Source organism: Abrus precatorius, unplaced genomic scaffold (assembly GCF_003935025.1).
Source record: "Abrus precatorius isolate BTA unplaced genomic scaffold, Abrus_2018 Scaffold11, whole genome shotgun sequence".
NCBI classification, from domain to species: domain Eukaryota; kingdom Viridiplantae; phylum Streptophyta; class Magnoliopsida; order Fabales; family Fabaceae; genus Abrus; species Abrus precatorius.
In genome coordinates, this window is record NW_020874303.1 from 13685352 (window position 1) to 13703368 (window position 18017).

An 18017-nucleotide genomic window follows, 5' to 3' on the forward strand; every position below is an offset into this window, starting at 1 on the left:
GCATCAACCGCATGTTTGGCAAAACTAAGTTTTGCATCCGACGTTCGGTCTACCAATAAATGAATCTCTACGGTGAATTTATCGGAATAATGGCATTCAAGTATTCCATTTAAGTACTTCTCTAATTAAACATACTTATTTGATTAATTTTCGTGGCTAATCACATGCGATGTTAGTTTCAATCAGCATTCATTTGTAAATTAATATATTTCTGAATGGTGTCAACGACCCTTTTATTTTATCATACAATTTGGCATCATATCGTCAAATTGATTACATTAATTTAAAACACAATCATGACATGTGCTGATTCTACGAGAAATGATATCATTTAATGTAGGCATTTGAGGTGTGCTCGAGTACAAGTTTCTTCCTCTTTCAATACTTGATTTCTTTCTTCTCCCCTCTATTTAGTCAATAGTTGTGAGGCTTCAAGCATTTTGTTCGACTGCAGGGTTAAATTGTTATATGTATTAGGCTTGAGGCAAAGTATTTAGTTGCATAGGAGGTCCATGAAATTTTACTTCAAGTGGTATGGTTGGTTTTATTGCAAAAAAGTAAAATAAAATAAAGAAACAAAATGTGCAGAATTATAAGAAGAATGAATAGAGAAGTAATTCAATTTTTATTTAATAGCAATAATACATTTATAATAAATGAAAGAAATATAAACTAATTACATAACCGAAAGATTTGATAACAAATTAAATTATTTTTAAAATACCGAAACTACTTATTGACTATGATACTAATATAATAAACTGAAATAATAAAAAATACTGACAGTAATTTTAAAAATATATTGTTAACATTTATTCTTGTTTTTTAAACTGCAAATTCTATCTTTCTGCAGTTTAAATTTGCTAACAAAAAGTAAATTTGTTGTCAGCAGGAATTTTGTATTCTCTTATTGCTTCAAATTAAAATTAAATAAAACAAAAATTTTTCATAGAAAAGAGAAGTAATTAACCGAGTCACCTCGATTATTGTTAGAGAAATTAGCCAACTTGAATTTTTCACTCCTCTTGAAGTCGATGCTTGAGTTACAAGTGTCTTTAAAATATTTAACCACTCTCTTTGCAACCTTGAGATGTCTTTCATTTGCACTATGGATGAAATTAGAAAACTTACTTTCAACACTCAAGGTATTAGGGTGAAATGTTGTGATATTTTCTTTGCATAAGAAAGTTGTTTGTTGCTCCTTCAACAAATTCAAAGTAAAATTTTTTTGTTTCATTTTTACTTTGAAAATATCTTGACCAACTTCATCTTTAATCAAACAATATTTATTTTAAAAAATAACTTTGAATTTCCCTTCAATCAATTGACCAACACTTAATCAATTTGGTTAATTTTAGGAACTCAAAGAACATCATGAATAACTTTGTGCTTGAATAGTTTGTTATTGCAATTGTTTCCTTTCCTTTGACTGGAATAAAATCACCATTACCTATTTTGACTTTAGTGATGTTAGTTGGCATCAAATCTTTAAAGAGTTTTTTATTATTAGTCATGTGGTTAGTGCAACTACTATCAATTAGTCAACCTTAATTTGATTTAAAGTTTGAGAGACAAATAGCAACAAATAAATGATCTTCTTCCTTCTGATCAACAATCTTAGCCTTTTCATCTTGGTTTTGGTTTTATTTTTGCATATAACTTCTTCATGTCCCATTTAGTTGCATTTACTGCATTGTGTATCTGACCTTCTCCAACATTTGAAAGGATGATGACCATTTTTTCCACAATAATGACATGAAGGATAAGATTTCTTGTTGTTTTATCTTACATTTTCATGATGCGTGATATGTAAGGCTCTCTCAATAGCACATTCTTGTCTCATTGCACACCTTTACTCTTGTGCTTGTAAGGCATTTAAAAGTTCCACCAATGTGATTTTGGACACGTATTTGGTATTCTCTAAGGTGGTGATTGTAGTCTCAAATCTTTCAAGCACTATTACAAGAAATTTTTCTACAATTCTAGAATCAGAAAAATTAATACTTAGTAATCTTACCTTGTTAGCTATGCCAAGCAGTTTGTTTGAGTATACTTTGATTGTCTTAGACTCTTTCATTCTTTAGAGTTCAAATTCTCTCATCAAATTCAATACTTGCATGCATCAAATTCTTTCATTCCCGGCATATTCTTTCTTAAGGTAATCCCAAATTGGCTTTACTGTTTTTAAAGTCATGATACCGGTGAAGATAGTTGTTGAAACACCAGCAAAAGACATGATTTAGCTTTTGCCTTTTGTGTTTTTCTTTCCTTGTGGTTTTTTATTTGGGCCATGGTAGGATCATGTGATAGCAGAAGAACTTCGTAATCCTCTTCAACAGCTTTCCAAATATCTAAAACCTCTAGGTAAGTCTACATTTTGATAGTCCAAAGATCATAATTTTCTCCATCAAAGATAGGAGGAGCAACTTGTGAGAAATTTAATTCAGCATCTATTTTCAAAGGTCTATAAGAAGATAGCTCTTGATACCGCTTTGTTGGTTTTATGGCAAAAAAGTAAAATAAAATAAAGAAAAAGAAATACGCAGAATTGTGAGAAGAATAAATGGAAAAAGAATACAACTTTTATTTAATAGAAACATTAATACATTTATAATAAATCAAAGAAACATAAACTAATTAAGTAACCGAAAAATTTAATAACATACTACATTATTCCTAAAATATCGAAACTACTTATTAATTATGATATTAATCTAATAAATTGAAATAACAAAAAATAACTGATAGCAGTTTTAAAAGTATATTATTAACAATTATAACTCGACTTGACTTCTTTCTACTATTTTTCTATATCTGTTATTTATTTAATATCACGTTTATCACTATGCTAGTTATCAACGACGTTGTTACTAAATAAACATGTCACATTGAACACCATGACGATACCAACTGTAACAGTTGTCTCAACGATTATTCCTCTACTTTGAACAACTTGGAGTTGACTCCGTTTATTCAACGCTGCACCAACCATTCACTTTGATGTAAATGCCAGCGAAACTGTTGAAGATGTTATCAAAACAATTAAAAATCATGAAATACACAATCAACTGTGTAGTCATCTCCATAATCGTATGCCTAAAGCCTAATAATCTTTGCGTCAAACAAGTTTGCAAAATCACTTACCTTGCATGATCACCGTTGCATGACTAACCAACGATTACAGCTTCATGTAGGCAAGATGTAGCCTACAATCCAATTTGAGGACGGGTTTTTGGAGTTAGCTCTCACCCTCACGAGATAATGATTCTTTGTCTCGGCCATTGTAGCATGTGTGTCGAGGAGGTGATAGTTTAGAAAAAAGATCGTTAACATTTCATGATCATTAGTGTTAATAGATTTAATATGAATGGTTGATAATAATAAGAAAACTAGAATGAGAAATAATCTAAAAGTGAAGATAGATAAGTGTAAGGAAGAAACCATACACCCTAAGTTTTTCTCGATTTAATTTATTGTTAGAGGTTGCGTTATTTTAAGTTTTTTAATTAAGTTATATATTTAAATCCTGCTTTTATTTACTTTCGCATCCTTTAAGTTCAAACAATTAATTAAGAAATTCTTGGTAATTAGAAATAATTCTTCTAGAATGATATTTCATAAACTTATTTTAGAACCCTTTATTACTTTTTGACAGGTATACTTGTACACGGGAACAACTCCATCTTATTGATAGCCTTCTCTGTACTACTCCATTTGACAAGTGTCTCTGCCAACAATAACAAAGTTCTAATATAGCTCCTTTCCAAAAGTATTTATATAATGATAAGTCATTTTCTTACACAAATCAAATTTACTTTCAATATTAAAAGTCCCAATGCACATGTCTCAGAGTTAAATACCATTGAATAAAATTAAAACAATGTACTTCTTTCACACTTTTCTAAATAAATGCATATAATTAAACAAAATACATATTTTAATGAACTTTCACATGATAAGAAATAAATTTAAGACTTGTTTCCTTTAAGTTAATAATTTTTTGACAATAATAACATAAAAAATAATTAAAAATAAGCAACTATGATAATTATTTACTCACAAATAATAAATACCAATTAACTCGCTTCATAAGACTACTCTTGATCTACAAGAAAAATATAAGCCTATAATTTCGAATGCTAAAAATATTTAACGGAGATTCAAAATTAATTTTAATAATAAAATCCTTAAATTTATATTGAAAGCTCTAATTTGTCTTAAGAGTATTATTTCTAATTCTAAAAATTCATCCAAGACTATTTATACGAAAGAGAAAAATAAATCAGTTACAGAAGGTTTTTTGAAATCCTAAAATGATGAATTAAAGAAAAAATGAATGCTCACATGAACAGATATGTGGACTTGCCAAAAACCAAATCGCTCTAGGCTATGTGCACAGTGGAAAAAAAAAGAGAAAGGGAAGGAGAAGAAGTGCATCGGCGCAGAATAGAGAAAGAGCCTAAAAATGAAACGGCATCGTGTCACTTAAAGTTTAAAAGGGGACTGCTAAAATACATTACAATAAAAGTAAATGTGTAAAAGGAATATATTTAGCACTATTCCAATTCTGCATAGTCATTCCGTTAGCAATTTTTTATTTGTGGTACAATATTTCGTGAACATTTTTAAACATACAAATGATATTGATTTAAAAATAATTAAGGTTAATATTTTAATAACTTAAATATGAGGGGCTATTTGATTCATTTTTGGAACCGGATGCGATCGTTTTCTCATAGCAGAACTATAAATATTTTCCAAGATAAAAATTTAGGAGTACGAGGTTAGTTTATTAACATCTAATGTAAAATGTTTCATGTGATTAAGTTATATTTATAAAAATGATGTCACGTGTTCCGCATAAACATTAATATTTGATAACTTCTTTTAAGAATGGTATTGGGTGGAATGAATTTTCAAGAGAAGAAATTGAGTTTTTACTCCATGTTTACATAATTGATTGGTTGAAGATTTCAAGAACGTTCTTTGGTGCTAGTCAGACAAATTACATAGATGTATTTGTGGTTTGATTTCTTTTTCTTTCTTTGTTTCTTTCTTTTTTCCTTTTTTACCGTGTCGATGTCAATTATAAGATGTCTTATGCATAGCCTAGTTGACTAGATATTGAGACCAAGTAATATTTGCACAATGATCACTTCTCTCCTTATAAGTGAAAAACCTTCCTTTTGTATCTAATCCTCTTCCTCAGCTTCAACTTTTTCAATCTTAGATTATGATTGTTAAGTTATTTAAGAATTGGCCAAAATGAATGACAACAACTATGATGGTCATGCCTTGTCAATTTTTGTCATATATAATAATTTTTCTCAAATGTTTTATGATCATATCGTTAATTGCTATTTCTCATGTAGAAATTTTGCTGTATGTAATCTTCGGGACATGTAATGGATCCTCATTTTCTAAGTAGGTAAGAAAACTTCCATGTGTTGGATATATCATTTCTTAAATAAGACTAGTATATCTGAATCATGCATCATTGGATTGCAGTATCAGCTGAATTCATCATGATCTTTTTATTTACAGAGGTAAATATTTTTAGGGACAAAAAATACAAATATGGCGAGTGTGAATACAATATAGTTCTTCAATAATTGAATCCAGCTGTCACGTGGGAATTATTGTTCTTGGGTGGGTGGACCATCATTACAAGTTGCTGTCCATGTACAAAAATATCTAATACAAGGGATACATAATTGATTGGTGATTATCAGCTATTTCCTTGGAACGAAAACCTTTGAGAAGCATACTTTGTTTCAGCACAACTTATCTTGTAAACCTAAGAACTAATGGCTTTGGCTGTTGTGGGAGAAGCTTTCGTCTCGGCTTCTGTGGAGCTGTTGTTAGAGAAGATTGTTTCTGGTGAGTTCGTGAACTTCTTCCTTAGCAAGAAGCTTGATGAGTCACTCCTTCACAAGATGCAAACAACACTGCTGAGTCTTCGAGCTGTTCTCAATGATGCTGAGGAGAAACAGTTCTCAGATGCTAATGTCAAACAATGGCTGGATATGCTGAGAGATGCTGTCTTTGATGTTGAAGATTTGTTGGACGAAATCAACAGTGAGGCTTTGCGATCCAAAGTGGAAGCTGAGTATCGAAGTAAAACTGTCTGTGGTAAAGGTGCAAAACATCCTTTCTTCTCCTTTTAAGCGGTCTCATGGGGTGGTGACCAACTCTAAAATGCAAACATTATTTGAAAAATTACAAAACTTTGAACGACAAATACACTCTCTTGGGTTGAGAGTAGGTGTTTCCAGCACTGTTTGGCATGGAACTGCTTCGAGTAGTGTGGTAGTTGACGAATCTGCTATTTATGGCAGAGATGAGGACAGAAAGAAACTTAAAGATTATTTGCTGTCAGATAAGAATGACATTGATAGTGGCAATGAGATAGGAGTGATTTCCATAGTTGGTATGGGAGGGATTGGTAAAACAACCCTTGCTAAACTCCTTTACAACGATCTAGATGTAAAGGAGAAATTTGATTTGAAAGCATGGGCACATATCTCAAAGGATTTTGATGTTTTCAAGGTCACTCAAACCGTCCATGAATCCATCACTTCAAAAACTGTTGATACCAATAACCTAAATCCTCGACATCTTGATTCTGTCCCTTCAAAAAAATTTGATAATACTAACCAAAATCCTCGACACCTTGATTCTGAGACTCCAAAAATAACTGACACCAGTAACCTGAACACCTTACAAGTGCAATTGCAGCAAAGTTTAAGCCATAAAATTTTTTTGCTTGTGTTGGATGACATATGGGAAGGAAAGTATAGTGTTGACTGGTATAATCTAATGGACGTTTTTAAGGCTGGGAAAATGGGAAGTAGGATCATTATCACGACACGACATGAAACTGTGGCTCTTGCCGCTCAAACCTTTCTTCCTATCCACCATTTGGAAGTTCTAGGAAATCAAGATTGTTGGTCTTTATTTTCCAAACTTGCATTTGGATCATTTAACTGTGATGAACGGTGTAACCTAGAAGGAATTGGCATAGAAATTGCTAAAAAATGTGGTGGCTTACCATTAGCTGCAGTAGCACTTGGGGGCCTTCTTCGCAACAATCCATCGCAACGTGAGTGGAAAAAGGTTTTAGAAAGTAACATTTGGGACTTGCCAAATGTTCAGGTGCAACCAGCTCTTTTGTTGAGCTATCATTATCTTCCTTCGGTGTTAAAACGATGTTTTGCATATTGTTCAATTTTTCCAAAGAATTCCAAGTTAGAAAAAAGGATGGTAGTTCAGCTGTGGATTGCAGAAGGCTTTGTACATCCCAAAAGACAGGAAAGTATGGAAGAAATAGGTGATGCATACTTTGATGATCTAGTGTCAAGGTCATTGATACTTCTGAGGTCTGTTGATGGTGAACCGTACTTTGAAATGCATGACCTCATCAACGATTTAGCTACAATGGTTTCATCTGCTTATTGTGTCAGGTTGGACGAGCGGAAGCCACATGGAACTGTACGTCATTTGTCGTACAATAGAGGGAAATTTGACAGATATATTAAATTTGATGCTTTGAGTGGATCAAAAGGTCTACGAACCTTTCTACCTCTGAATGAATTGAGTTGGTGTCACTTTTCAAAAAAGGCAATAGATGACTTGTTGCTAGCAATGAAACAGTTGCGAGTGTTATCTTTGTCATACTACAGCAATGTGGAAGTGTTGCCTGATTCTATTGGGCATTTGATACACTTGCGGTACTTAAATCTCTCTGAAACAGGGATTAAGAGGCTGCCTTCTACGACATGCAAGCTTTACAATTTGCAGACCTTGTTGTTGTCCAATTGTAAGTATCTCACTGGGTTACCCAAAGATATGGGAAAATTGGTGAATCTACGCCACCTTGACATCAGTGGCACTGAATTGCGAGAGATGCCCGCACAAATAGCCACGCTTCAAAGTCTCCAAACTTTGTCCGACTTTATCGTCGGTGAACATCGTGATGGGTTGAAGATTGTAGAGCTGAGTAAATTTCCCCATCTGCAAGCGAACCTTTCCATCTCAGGACTACAGAATGTTAAGAACCATACCGATGCTTCTCTAGCAAATTTGAAGATGAAAAAACAAATTGACGAGTTGGTGCTAAAATGGAATGACGATGCTGATAACGCTGGGCTGGTACTCGAAAGGTTGGAGGCTTCAACAAATTTGAAAAAGCTCTCCATCAGAAACTATGGTGAAACCAAGTTCCCGAATTGGGTGGGTGATTCTTCATTTGGCAACATGGTGTATTTGGTCATCTGGCGTTGTACTCGTTGTTCTTTGTTGCCACCCCTGGGACAGTTACCTAAGCTGAAAGAACTATTGATTGTTGATATGAGATCATTAAAGACAATTGGTGATGAATTCAGGGGAAGTAGTTCTCCTTCATTCCAGCCGTTTCAATCTTTGGAGATTCTAAGTTTTAGAGATATGCCAGAATGGGAGGAATGGAATTTGAGTGGAGGTACTGTTACAAAATTTCCAAACCTAAAACACCTAACACTGGAAATATGTCCGAAACTCAACAGAAACATACCTGGCAGCAACTTTCCTTCCTTAACTAAACTTGAGTTGGATGAATTTCCTTCACCCAGAGATTTTCCACAAAGCCAGTTGATGTTGCCCTTCAGTTCTGTTTGTGAGTTATCCATCAGTGGCTTCTCTTCTCTGAAATCATTCCCAAGAGATGGTTTACCTAAAACCTTACAGTCTCTCTCTCTGTTTGGCTGTGGGAATCTGGAATTTCTTCCTCGTGAATCCTTGCACAATTACAAATCACTTGAGAATTTGACAATTAAATACAGCTGTGATTCAATGGATTCCTTTACATTGGGCTCTCTACCCGTTCTTAAAAGTCTTTCCATCTGTGGTTGTAGAAATCTTAAATCCATTTCAATTGTAGAAGATGCATCGTCGAGTCTCTCGCTTCTTCGAAGTATCTCGATAGTGGGCTGTAACGAGTTGGAGTCAATTTCTCCCGCTGGGTTGCCTACTCCTAACCTCATTCATTTTAATGTGAATAGCTGTTACAAGCTCGTGTCATTACCAGAATCCATTAACACTCTCACTGGGCTTCAAAAGTTGGCTGTATATAGACTTCAAAATCTGCAATCTTTCGCCACGGAAGGTTTGCCTACTAATCTACGGGAACTAGAGGTGGGCGAAATTGGAGGAATTTCATCTGCTAAAAGTATTAGTCAGTGGAGATTGGAATGCCTCACTTGTCTATCCGTGTTGCGAATAAGAGGTGACGATATGGTGAAGACGCTGATGGAAATGGAAGTGCCATTGCCCACTTCTCTCACGTCCTTGACCATCTTCGATCTTCGAGATACAAAATTCTTGGATGGCAGGTGGCTTCAGCATCTCACCTCTCTCCAAAGTCTTCGTATACAGGATTGTTATGAACTCAGGTCGTTGCCAGAGAGCCTGCCTTCCTCTCTTAAGGTGCTAGGGATCTGGCTCTGTTATAAGATAAAGCGAAGGACAGAGTGGCCAAAGATTGCTCACATTCCCACCAAAATTATTGACGGCATATTCGTAGAATGACCATATAATGAGTGTCGAGGTGAGACAGTAAGTACTTGTTTTCTCCATTCTTTTTGTTTATTGTTTTATTATTTTTGTATTCATTATTCACTGATAATTTTATATTATATAATACAATATTATAAAAATGAAAATTATAATTTAAAACAAGCAAAAATTTAATTTATTTTTTTAAAGAAAGAATAAAATATTTGTTATATTTAATATTCTTAGTTTGGTTTATATTTGTATTCATTCTGTCTTTTATTTAAATATTTTTTTTAGCAAAATTGTCTAAAGCTTTCATTTTTTTAATCCAACTGTAGATATTAATATCTGTATTCTTGATTTGAATAATGTCTTAAAAAAATTTATTCAAAAACAAAAATTTAAACATTTTGAACAATTTTTAAAATAAATAAGTCTTTCAACGTGAATTCTTAATTTGAATATTAAATTTTTTTGATAGACACAAAAAATTTGAATCATCCATCGTTTACGATCTTTTTCCTTTAAGAAATCTTATTTTTTGATTTGAGTCTACCACTAACATAATACCTATATTAAAAATCTTTTCAATAATAGTAATCATGAAAAAAAAAATTAACTATTACTACAAATCAAATCTATTTTCGTAATTGATATATATATATATATATATATATATATATATAATTTCTTTATAATCACTTCATTTCTTAAAAATAAAATATCAAAAATAAAATAAAATGTCTAATATAAGAGAATCCTTTCTTTTTCTTTGTTGTTTTTTTTATAATTATCTTAGAGATTTTATAACGCTTACTCAAATTATTTATTTACACGGTAGAACTGTCTCCTAAAAATGTTTACAATAAAGGGCTTAGCCTTCTGGGATCCATCTCCTGTATGGCATGTAACATGTTGCTTCCTTTTACAGCTTTTTCATCCATTGTTGAATATATCTTAATTGATGCATACTTGGCAACCTTGACTCTAAGATGTTTAGTTCTCTGCCATATACACCAGTAGTTATTTAATGAAATGCTTGACTGCTGAAACCAATTATATTTAAGCATTACATGTTTATTTTCTTCATGGTCCTCTTTGTATCATTCTCTATCCTTACTTGTTGTAAAGTAGTCACAAGTACAAGCCATTATTCTTTTTATACACATATTGTGGCTGGTATTTGTTTAGCAGTAGGAGTTGCATTTTCTATCGTAGTTACTGGGTGCACATATATGAATTATTTTATGACTTCTACTCTACTTATAAATTATGATTTAGAACCTTTATGTTTTCTAGTTGACCAAGATTGCTAAGACTTGTCTTCCTCATTGACATAGTAAGAGAATCTTTTGAGGTAGAGTTTATCAACATGGAAAATTGAATGAGACAAATCTTTTTTAATGACAAACCATGGAAGGTGGCTTCAACATCTCACATTTCTATAAAATCATATATTTAATTCTCAAAATCTCAAGTCATCACTAAAAGAAGTACTCCCTTCCTCTCTTGTGATACTATGGATCGACTACTATTCTATGAAAAAGCGAAGGAAAGAGTGTCCAAAGATTGCTCACATTCTCACCAAAGTTATCGATGACAAAGTAATATTATCTTAAGTGTCATGGTGAATCACCAAATCTTATTTCTTTCCATTATCCTTTGTTGATCGTTTTTGCCATCATAACTCACTGTGAATCACTAGTTTCACATTAGCATACAATATGACACCCTACTTACTTTTCATAAATACACAGATTCTTTGTGAGCTCTGCTAGAGGCAGTCTTGCTTCTATTTGAAATCTGGCTTCTAATCAAGCATCTGAGAAGCTAAAAGAGCATTTCTTACTCAAGATTTATTGGGTACTATCTCTACTTCTGTATATTCAAATGACTTCTTTAATGAGTTTATATTAGATATGTGGTCAGTGTAGAGCCTACAAGTTAAAATCTTCCTTTATCCAACAGTCTAAATAAACTTTGCTTATGCATTACCACTTCAATATCAATGGAATATGAATTAGTCCCATGACAAATCAGGTTACCTTTCTATCATCATATGGACTTCCTGTACACGAACGAGACTTCTCTTTATTTTAATTGAAACATTTATTGTTTCTATTTCTCGACAATAATATCTCTCACATTCCCCTGTTTCAGCATACATTAGCAGCAACATGTTTCACCATCCATGAAAAATTCTATCAAGATACATTTGCAAATACAATTCTGAATTCTCGTAATAGCTTCAAGTTTAAGTAATTGATGTATGGCTTCAAATAAAAATAAAGTCTAACTGAAAATTTGAAAAATTGTTTCATTGTGCTATCATAATTTTATAAAGTTTGTGGCTGTCTTTGTGTAGGTGTGAAAAAATGCTTGTGGTTATGGACAAGCCATTTTCAAGAATCTCTCTGCTCAATACTAATGTGGTTGTGGAGCTGGCATCCTTGGATGAGATATATTTCTTACAAAAAGTCTCTCATCAAAACATCCAAAATTATGTAAATTTTATTATATTTTGGATTCATGGAATGACAGAATCAGAATATAAGTAATTATGGATTAGAGTCATTTGTTCTCCAGTTGACCATGCTTTGGTGGCTCAGCCATTTTTTATTTTGTGACATAAATTGATATTATTTTTCTTTAGTCTCTTCACAGATTTTGTGACATATTTTGATATTAGTTTTCTTTGGTCTCTTCATAGCTCAAGAAAGGGCCTCTTGGTTGATTAATGTTGAGGCTTGTGCCATGATGGCAGTAGTTGCAACGCGTTTTTAGACTTAAACTAAAGTCTGATCTTAGATGATATGAGTATTTTCAAGAAAATGTGGCTGAGACTTAAGTGCTGAGTCAGCACTAGGTAGTTATAGATTCTGTGATTGAGAAATGATTAGTGGTTGATTGCTGAGTTGGTTGAAACCTTTCCTTTTTTGGGAAAGCTGTTAGCTTCTGAGTGGTTAAGTAGCTATAAATAGCAGTTAGTAAGATAGATTGGATGACAAATTCCATTAGTTTGTATCTTTTTCCTCTTGTAATCACTTTCTCTCAGTTTCAATAACTCATCGGAATCCTTCAATTCTTGGATTCCCTTCTCCATTCTTGTTCTTCGAAGATTACTCTTCCTAGTTCTAGAAAAATTTACAACAATTGGTATCAACTTGTTTGATCCATATCGGAGTCTTCATCAATGGTAGAAGCTACAAGAAATGCTCAAGCGATGAAGGAAATAAAAGAGTGTGTCTCAGCTCGTTTGGATAACCGTTTGGTAGAGCTCCCAGGGATAATGCAGCGAACACTTGACGAATCTTTGAAGAAAACCATGGAGGATCTCTTACAGCAGCGTCCACCAGGTTCTATAGGGATAAATCATCAAGATGTTCGCAATTCAGGTTCGTATTCGTGTGGTACCTGTCTTACTCGCATTGACTTTTCAAGATTTAATGGCGAAAACGTGAATCAGTGGTTGTATCAGTGTAGCAATTTTTTCTTGATCGATAACACTCCTGACTTAATTCATGTTCAATTAGCGATAGTTCATTTAGAGGGTCATGCTCTTCAATGGCACACGGCTTTGTCTAAAACTAGAAATTGTTCGTCTATGTGTTGGGCTGATTATGCAAAATTGGTAACTACAAGATTTGGGGATGTTTGTGACGACCCCATGGTGGATTTGATGAAGCTTTGGCAGAAAGCTTCATTTGACTCTATTATCACTCGTTTATCTTTGTCTAAAGATTACACTTTAAGTTGCTTTTTAGAGGGGTTGAAACAAGATATCTAGATGTTGGTAAGAATGTTTAACCCCAGTTCTGTTCAGAGAGCTTTTCAATTAGCTCGAATGTATGAAGCTGCCAATACCCCTAAGCACAAGCAATGCTAAGAATGTTGCTGGATCTTCTAACAATGCTGTGATAGCCAAGAATCAGAAAGGATTGTTGGGTTCTAAGCCTATGACTGCTCATAAACCTGCCTCTAATACAAGCTCTCAGAAGGAAGCTCTGAATTCTAAGTTCAAGACTGGTAAAACCTTGACTCCAACCTTTATGAGTGAAAGAAGATCCAAGGGGTTGTGCTATTTCTGTGATAAGTCATACTCCCCTGAGCATAGCTTGACTCACAAGAAACTGCAAGTGCATGTGTTAGAGGTGCTTGAGGAAGAGGAAATTATGGAGGAGCCTAGTGTGCTTAGTGAATTTTCTAATTCTGATGACTTGCAAATTTCTGTACATGCTTTATCTGATGTGGCTAATTTCAAAACCATGCGTGTTACTGGTCATTATCAAAAGAATCCTGTTCACATTCTCATTGATAGTGGTAGTACACATAACTTCTTGGATATTGGATTTGTTAAGAGGTTTGGTTGTAGAATAGAGAAGTTGGACCCTATTTGTGTTACTGTGGTTGATGGAAACAAGATTACTATTTCCTCTATAGTCAGAAATTTTACATGGAGGTTGCAAAATACTATTTTCACTTCTGACATGATACTTATTCCTCTTGGTAGATGTGATTTGGTGCTTTGCATTGAATGGTTAGTCACCTTGGGTGATATTGTGTGGAATTTTGATAAGTTACAGATGAAATTTAAGATTAATGGAAAGAGGCATAGTCTTAGAGGTTCTGCTCAGGGTGGAATTAAAACTATAAGGAAACAACAGGTTGGGAAAGTTTTAGATGAGGGAGTCCATTTTTCTATGATACATCTTTGTGAAGGAGGGAAAGGATTGCTGCAATCCCTCACTGCTCATGCCAATCAACCTCAGTTGCCTCCTATGATTGCTGACCTCTTGACTGAATTTGATGATGTGTTTCAAGAACCTGAGTCCCTGCTCCCTTCAGACCTAAGCATGATCACAAGATTCCTCTTATACAAGGAGCAAATCCTATTAATAAGAGACCCTACAGATATGCTAAGCATCAGAAGGATGAAATAGATAAATTGGTGCAGGAATATTTGAGAAAGGGTGTGATTCAGAACAGTTGTGGCCCCTATGCAAGTCCAATAGTGTTGGTTGGGAAGAAGGATGGTTCATGGAGGTTGTGTGTGGACTATAGGGAGCTGAACAACAACACTGTGAAGAATAAATTCTCCATTCCTTTAATGGATGACCTGCTAGATGAACTTCATGGATCTACAATCTTCTCTAAGATAGATTTGAGGTCTGGTTATAATTAGGTGAGAATGGCTCCTAATGATGTTCCAAAAACTGCTTTTAGGGCACATGCTGGTCATTTTGAATATGTGGTGATGCCATTTGGGTTATCAAATGCACCAGCCACTTTTCAGGGTCTCATGAACTCTGTGTTCCAATCATTTCTGAGGAAGTTTTTGCTACTTTTCTTTAATGATATACTGATATATAGCAAGGATTTGGAGAGCCATGTGGATCACTTAAGGCAAGTGTTGTTGACTCTTAGGAGCAATAGTTTATTTGCTAGGAGATCTAAATGCTTCTTTGTTGTTGACAAGGTAGAATACCTTGGTCATTTCATTTTTGCTGAAGGGTATTACAGGAGGTTTGTGAAGCTATGAGAAACTGGCCTTTGCCTCAGAACCTTAAGCAATTAAGAGGCTTCTTAGGCTTAGCAGGGTATTACAGGAGGTTTGTGAAGAAGTTTGAAGTGGTGGCTAAGCCCTTAACTGAAATGCTTAAGAAGGATGGTTTTGTATGGAGTGAACAGGCTAAGGAAGCTTTTCAGTTATTAAAGAACCTGCTTAGTAGTGCACCAGTTCTTGCATTACCTGATTTCTCTAAAGAATTCATAGTAGAGGTTGATGCTTCAGGTTATGGAATAGGGGCAGTCATTATGCAGGAACACCATCCTATTGCTTACATTAGCAGAACTTTTAATAAACAATAGCAGACATTATCTACCTTGCGGTAGTGTTTGCAGTCCAGAAATGGAGACACTATCTTCTCAATAGGCATTTCATTGTAAAGACAAACCACTATAGCTTGAAGTATTTGCTGGATCAAAGGCTCACCACTGTGTTTCAACAGAAATGGTTAGCCAAGCTCATGGAGTTTGACTTTTCCATATAATATAAGCAGGGGCATGAGAATGCGGTACCTAATGCATTATCAAGGGTTGAGGAGTTAGAGTGCTGTAGTTTGAGTACTTATCAATTGCAGTCTGATTTGGTTGATAGGATCAAAGCTACTTGGTTAACTAATGTGAATTTGATGAAGTTGATCAAGGAAATTCAAGAAGGTTCAGCTGTGCATAAACACTATATATGGTACAATAAAGAATTAAGGAGGAAAGGAAGGTTAGTGGTTGGAAATGATAGTAAGTTGAGGGTAGAATTATTGTAGTGGTTGCATTCTTCATGTGCTAGTGGTCATTCTGGCATTAATGCAACAATGCAAAGGATCAAGGCTGTGCTACATTGGAAGGGTTTGACTACTTATGTGAAGAGGTTTGTGCTTCAATGTGATGTGTGTCAGAAAAATAAGTACTTTAGTATTGCTAGTCCAGGACTATTGCAACCTTTGTTAGTTCCGGACTAAGTTTGACAGCATGTGACTATGAATTTTATTGAAGGGTTGCCCATGTCTTTTGAGAAGCAAGTCATTCTAGTTGTGGTTGATAGACTGAGTAAAGCGGCTCATTTCATGACTCTTTCTCATCCCTATACAGCAAGTGATGTGCACAGGTTTTCTTGGACCATGTTTTCAAGTTGCATGGTTTCCCAAGCACAATCACTAGTGACAAGGATCCTGTCTTTATCAATAATTTCTGGTGGGACTTGATGGCTTTATAGGGAGTTCAGATTCAACTTTCCTCCAGTTACCACCCTCAAACTGATGGCCAGTCAGAAGTGGTAAATAGGTGTCTTGAAACATACTTGAGGTGCATGTGTTATGATTCACCTTAGCAGTGGAGCAAATGGTTGCCAATGGCTAAGTGATGGTATAACACCACCTATCACACTCCTACCAAGGCTACCCCATATGATATTGTTTACAGCCAGCCTCATTCCATACATCTCCTTTATCTTCTTGGTCGGTCCAAAGTTGAGTTGGTGGATAGAAGTTTGTTTAAGAGAGAAGAGATGTTGAAGATGTTGAAGTTCCACCTCAGAAGAGCCCAAGAAAGGATGAAACAACAGGCTAATAGGCACAAGACTGACAAGGAGTATCAGATTGGTGATATGGTATATGTTAAGTTTCATCCCTGTAGGCAGATTTTTGTGGCTCATAGGAGTAATATGAAGCTGAGTCCTAAGTATTTTGGTCCCTATCAGATTGTTGATAAAATTGGAGCTGTTGCTTACAAGCTTGCATTACCAGCTCAGTCCAAGGTTCATGATGTTTTCCACATTTCACAGCTTAAGAAACATGTGGGAAATGTACCAGTTTCGAGTACTCTTCCTTATCAGTCAGAAGATGCCTTGGCAGATAAGGAACTAGAAGCTATCCTAGATAGGATGACAGTTAGAAGGAAGGGAGCAGCAGTGACTAAGGTTTTGGTTAAATGGAAGCACCAATTGGTAGAGGATGCTACTTGGGAGTTCTACTATGATTTGAAGAAGTTCCCATCTTTTCATCCTTGAGGACAAGGATGCTGCAAGAGAAAGGTATTGATATGAGTATTTTCAAGAATATGTGGCTGAGATTGTAAGTGCTGAGTCAGTACTAGGTTGTTATAGATTATGTGGTTGAGAAATGATTAGTGGTTGATTGCTGAGTTGGTAACCCAAGTTGTTAGCTTCTGAGTGGTTAAGTATCTATTAATAGCAGTTAGTAAGATAGACTGGATGACAAATTCCATCAGTTTGTATCTTTTTCCTCTTGTAATCACTTTCTCTCAGTTTTAATAATTCATCGGAATTCTTCAATTCTTGGATTCCTTTCTCCATTCTTGTTCTTCGAAGATTACTCTTCCTAGTTCTATAAAAATTTACAACACTAGATTATTTTCCTTCTTCCTAAAATTTATTTGTGGTTGCAAAGGGTAATAATCTTTGGCGGTGAAAAGCTTTTTTTCCTTCTTGATTGAACCCTAAACGTGCTATTTTTCTTGATATTTATGGTGAGATTTTCTCCCTTGTATCCTCTTAATCTTTGAAATATTATTCTAGCAAAAGCTTATTTGGACAAAAAAAAAAAATTTCTTTTACGCCTGAAGCTGCATGAAGGTGTTAAAAAAGAAACTCCAATAGTAAATTTTACTTTTGTGATTATCCAAAAAAATTTTCAGGCATACCTACTCTTCAGGATTATCTTCATTGTACTAGACATAACAATTGAGTCTGCAGTAAATGCAACATTGATGTTGGCTATGTTCTCAAACTTAGACAAGGTTGATAATGGTGTTCTTACCACTGCCAGTAGTCATGTTTCCATAAACAAGGTTCAAGCTTGAAAGTACAAAGTCTCTAAACAAACATCATGCATGGTGCATCAAACCACAACCTCACTAATTTCCAACTTAACCCGAAGATAGGATTCCAATCAATTTGTGTTGCCCCATAA

The 18017-nt window shown here is 34.5% G+C and overlaps 1 protein-coding gene and 1 pseudogene across 1 annotated transcript; both read left to right on the forward strand.

Annotated features, from left to right (window-relative positions):
- Positions 1-5686: 5686 nt before the first annotated feature.
- Positions 5687-12190, forward strand: LOC113853529 (annotated as a pseudogene).
- A 2529-nt stretch (positions 12191-14719) lies between these two features.
- On the forward strand, positions 14720-17907 carry LOC113855648. The gene is made up of 8 exons (XM_027487278.1): positions 14720-15007; positions 15052-15339; positions 15591-15808; positions 15878-15972; positions 16084-16195; positions 16304-16363; positions 16510-17005; positions 17743-17907. Exons 1-8 carry the CDS (start codon positions 14720-14722, stop codon positions 17905-17907), a joined length of 1722 nt encoding a protein of 573 aa, XP_027343079.1.
- The last annotated feature ends 110 nt before the right edge of the window (positions 17908-18017 follow it).

What these genes read in the sequence shown, in the direction of transcription:
- LOC113855648 (XM_027487278.1), top strand. Translation starts at nt 14,720, where the DNA reads ATGGCTCCTAATGATGTTCCAAAAACTGCTTTTAGGGCACATGCTGGT. An exon ending in CAGGTTATGGAATAGGGGCA is followed by an intron (nt 15,340 to 15,590) that starts GTCATTATGCAG and finishes TAATATAAGCAG; the next exon opens with GGGCATGAGAATGCGGTACC. An exon ending in CTGATGGCCAGTCAGAAGTG is followed by an intron (nt 16,364 to 16,509) that starts GTAAATAGGTGT and finishes TATTGTTTACAG; the next exon opens with CCAGCCTCATTCCATACATC.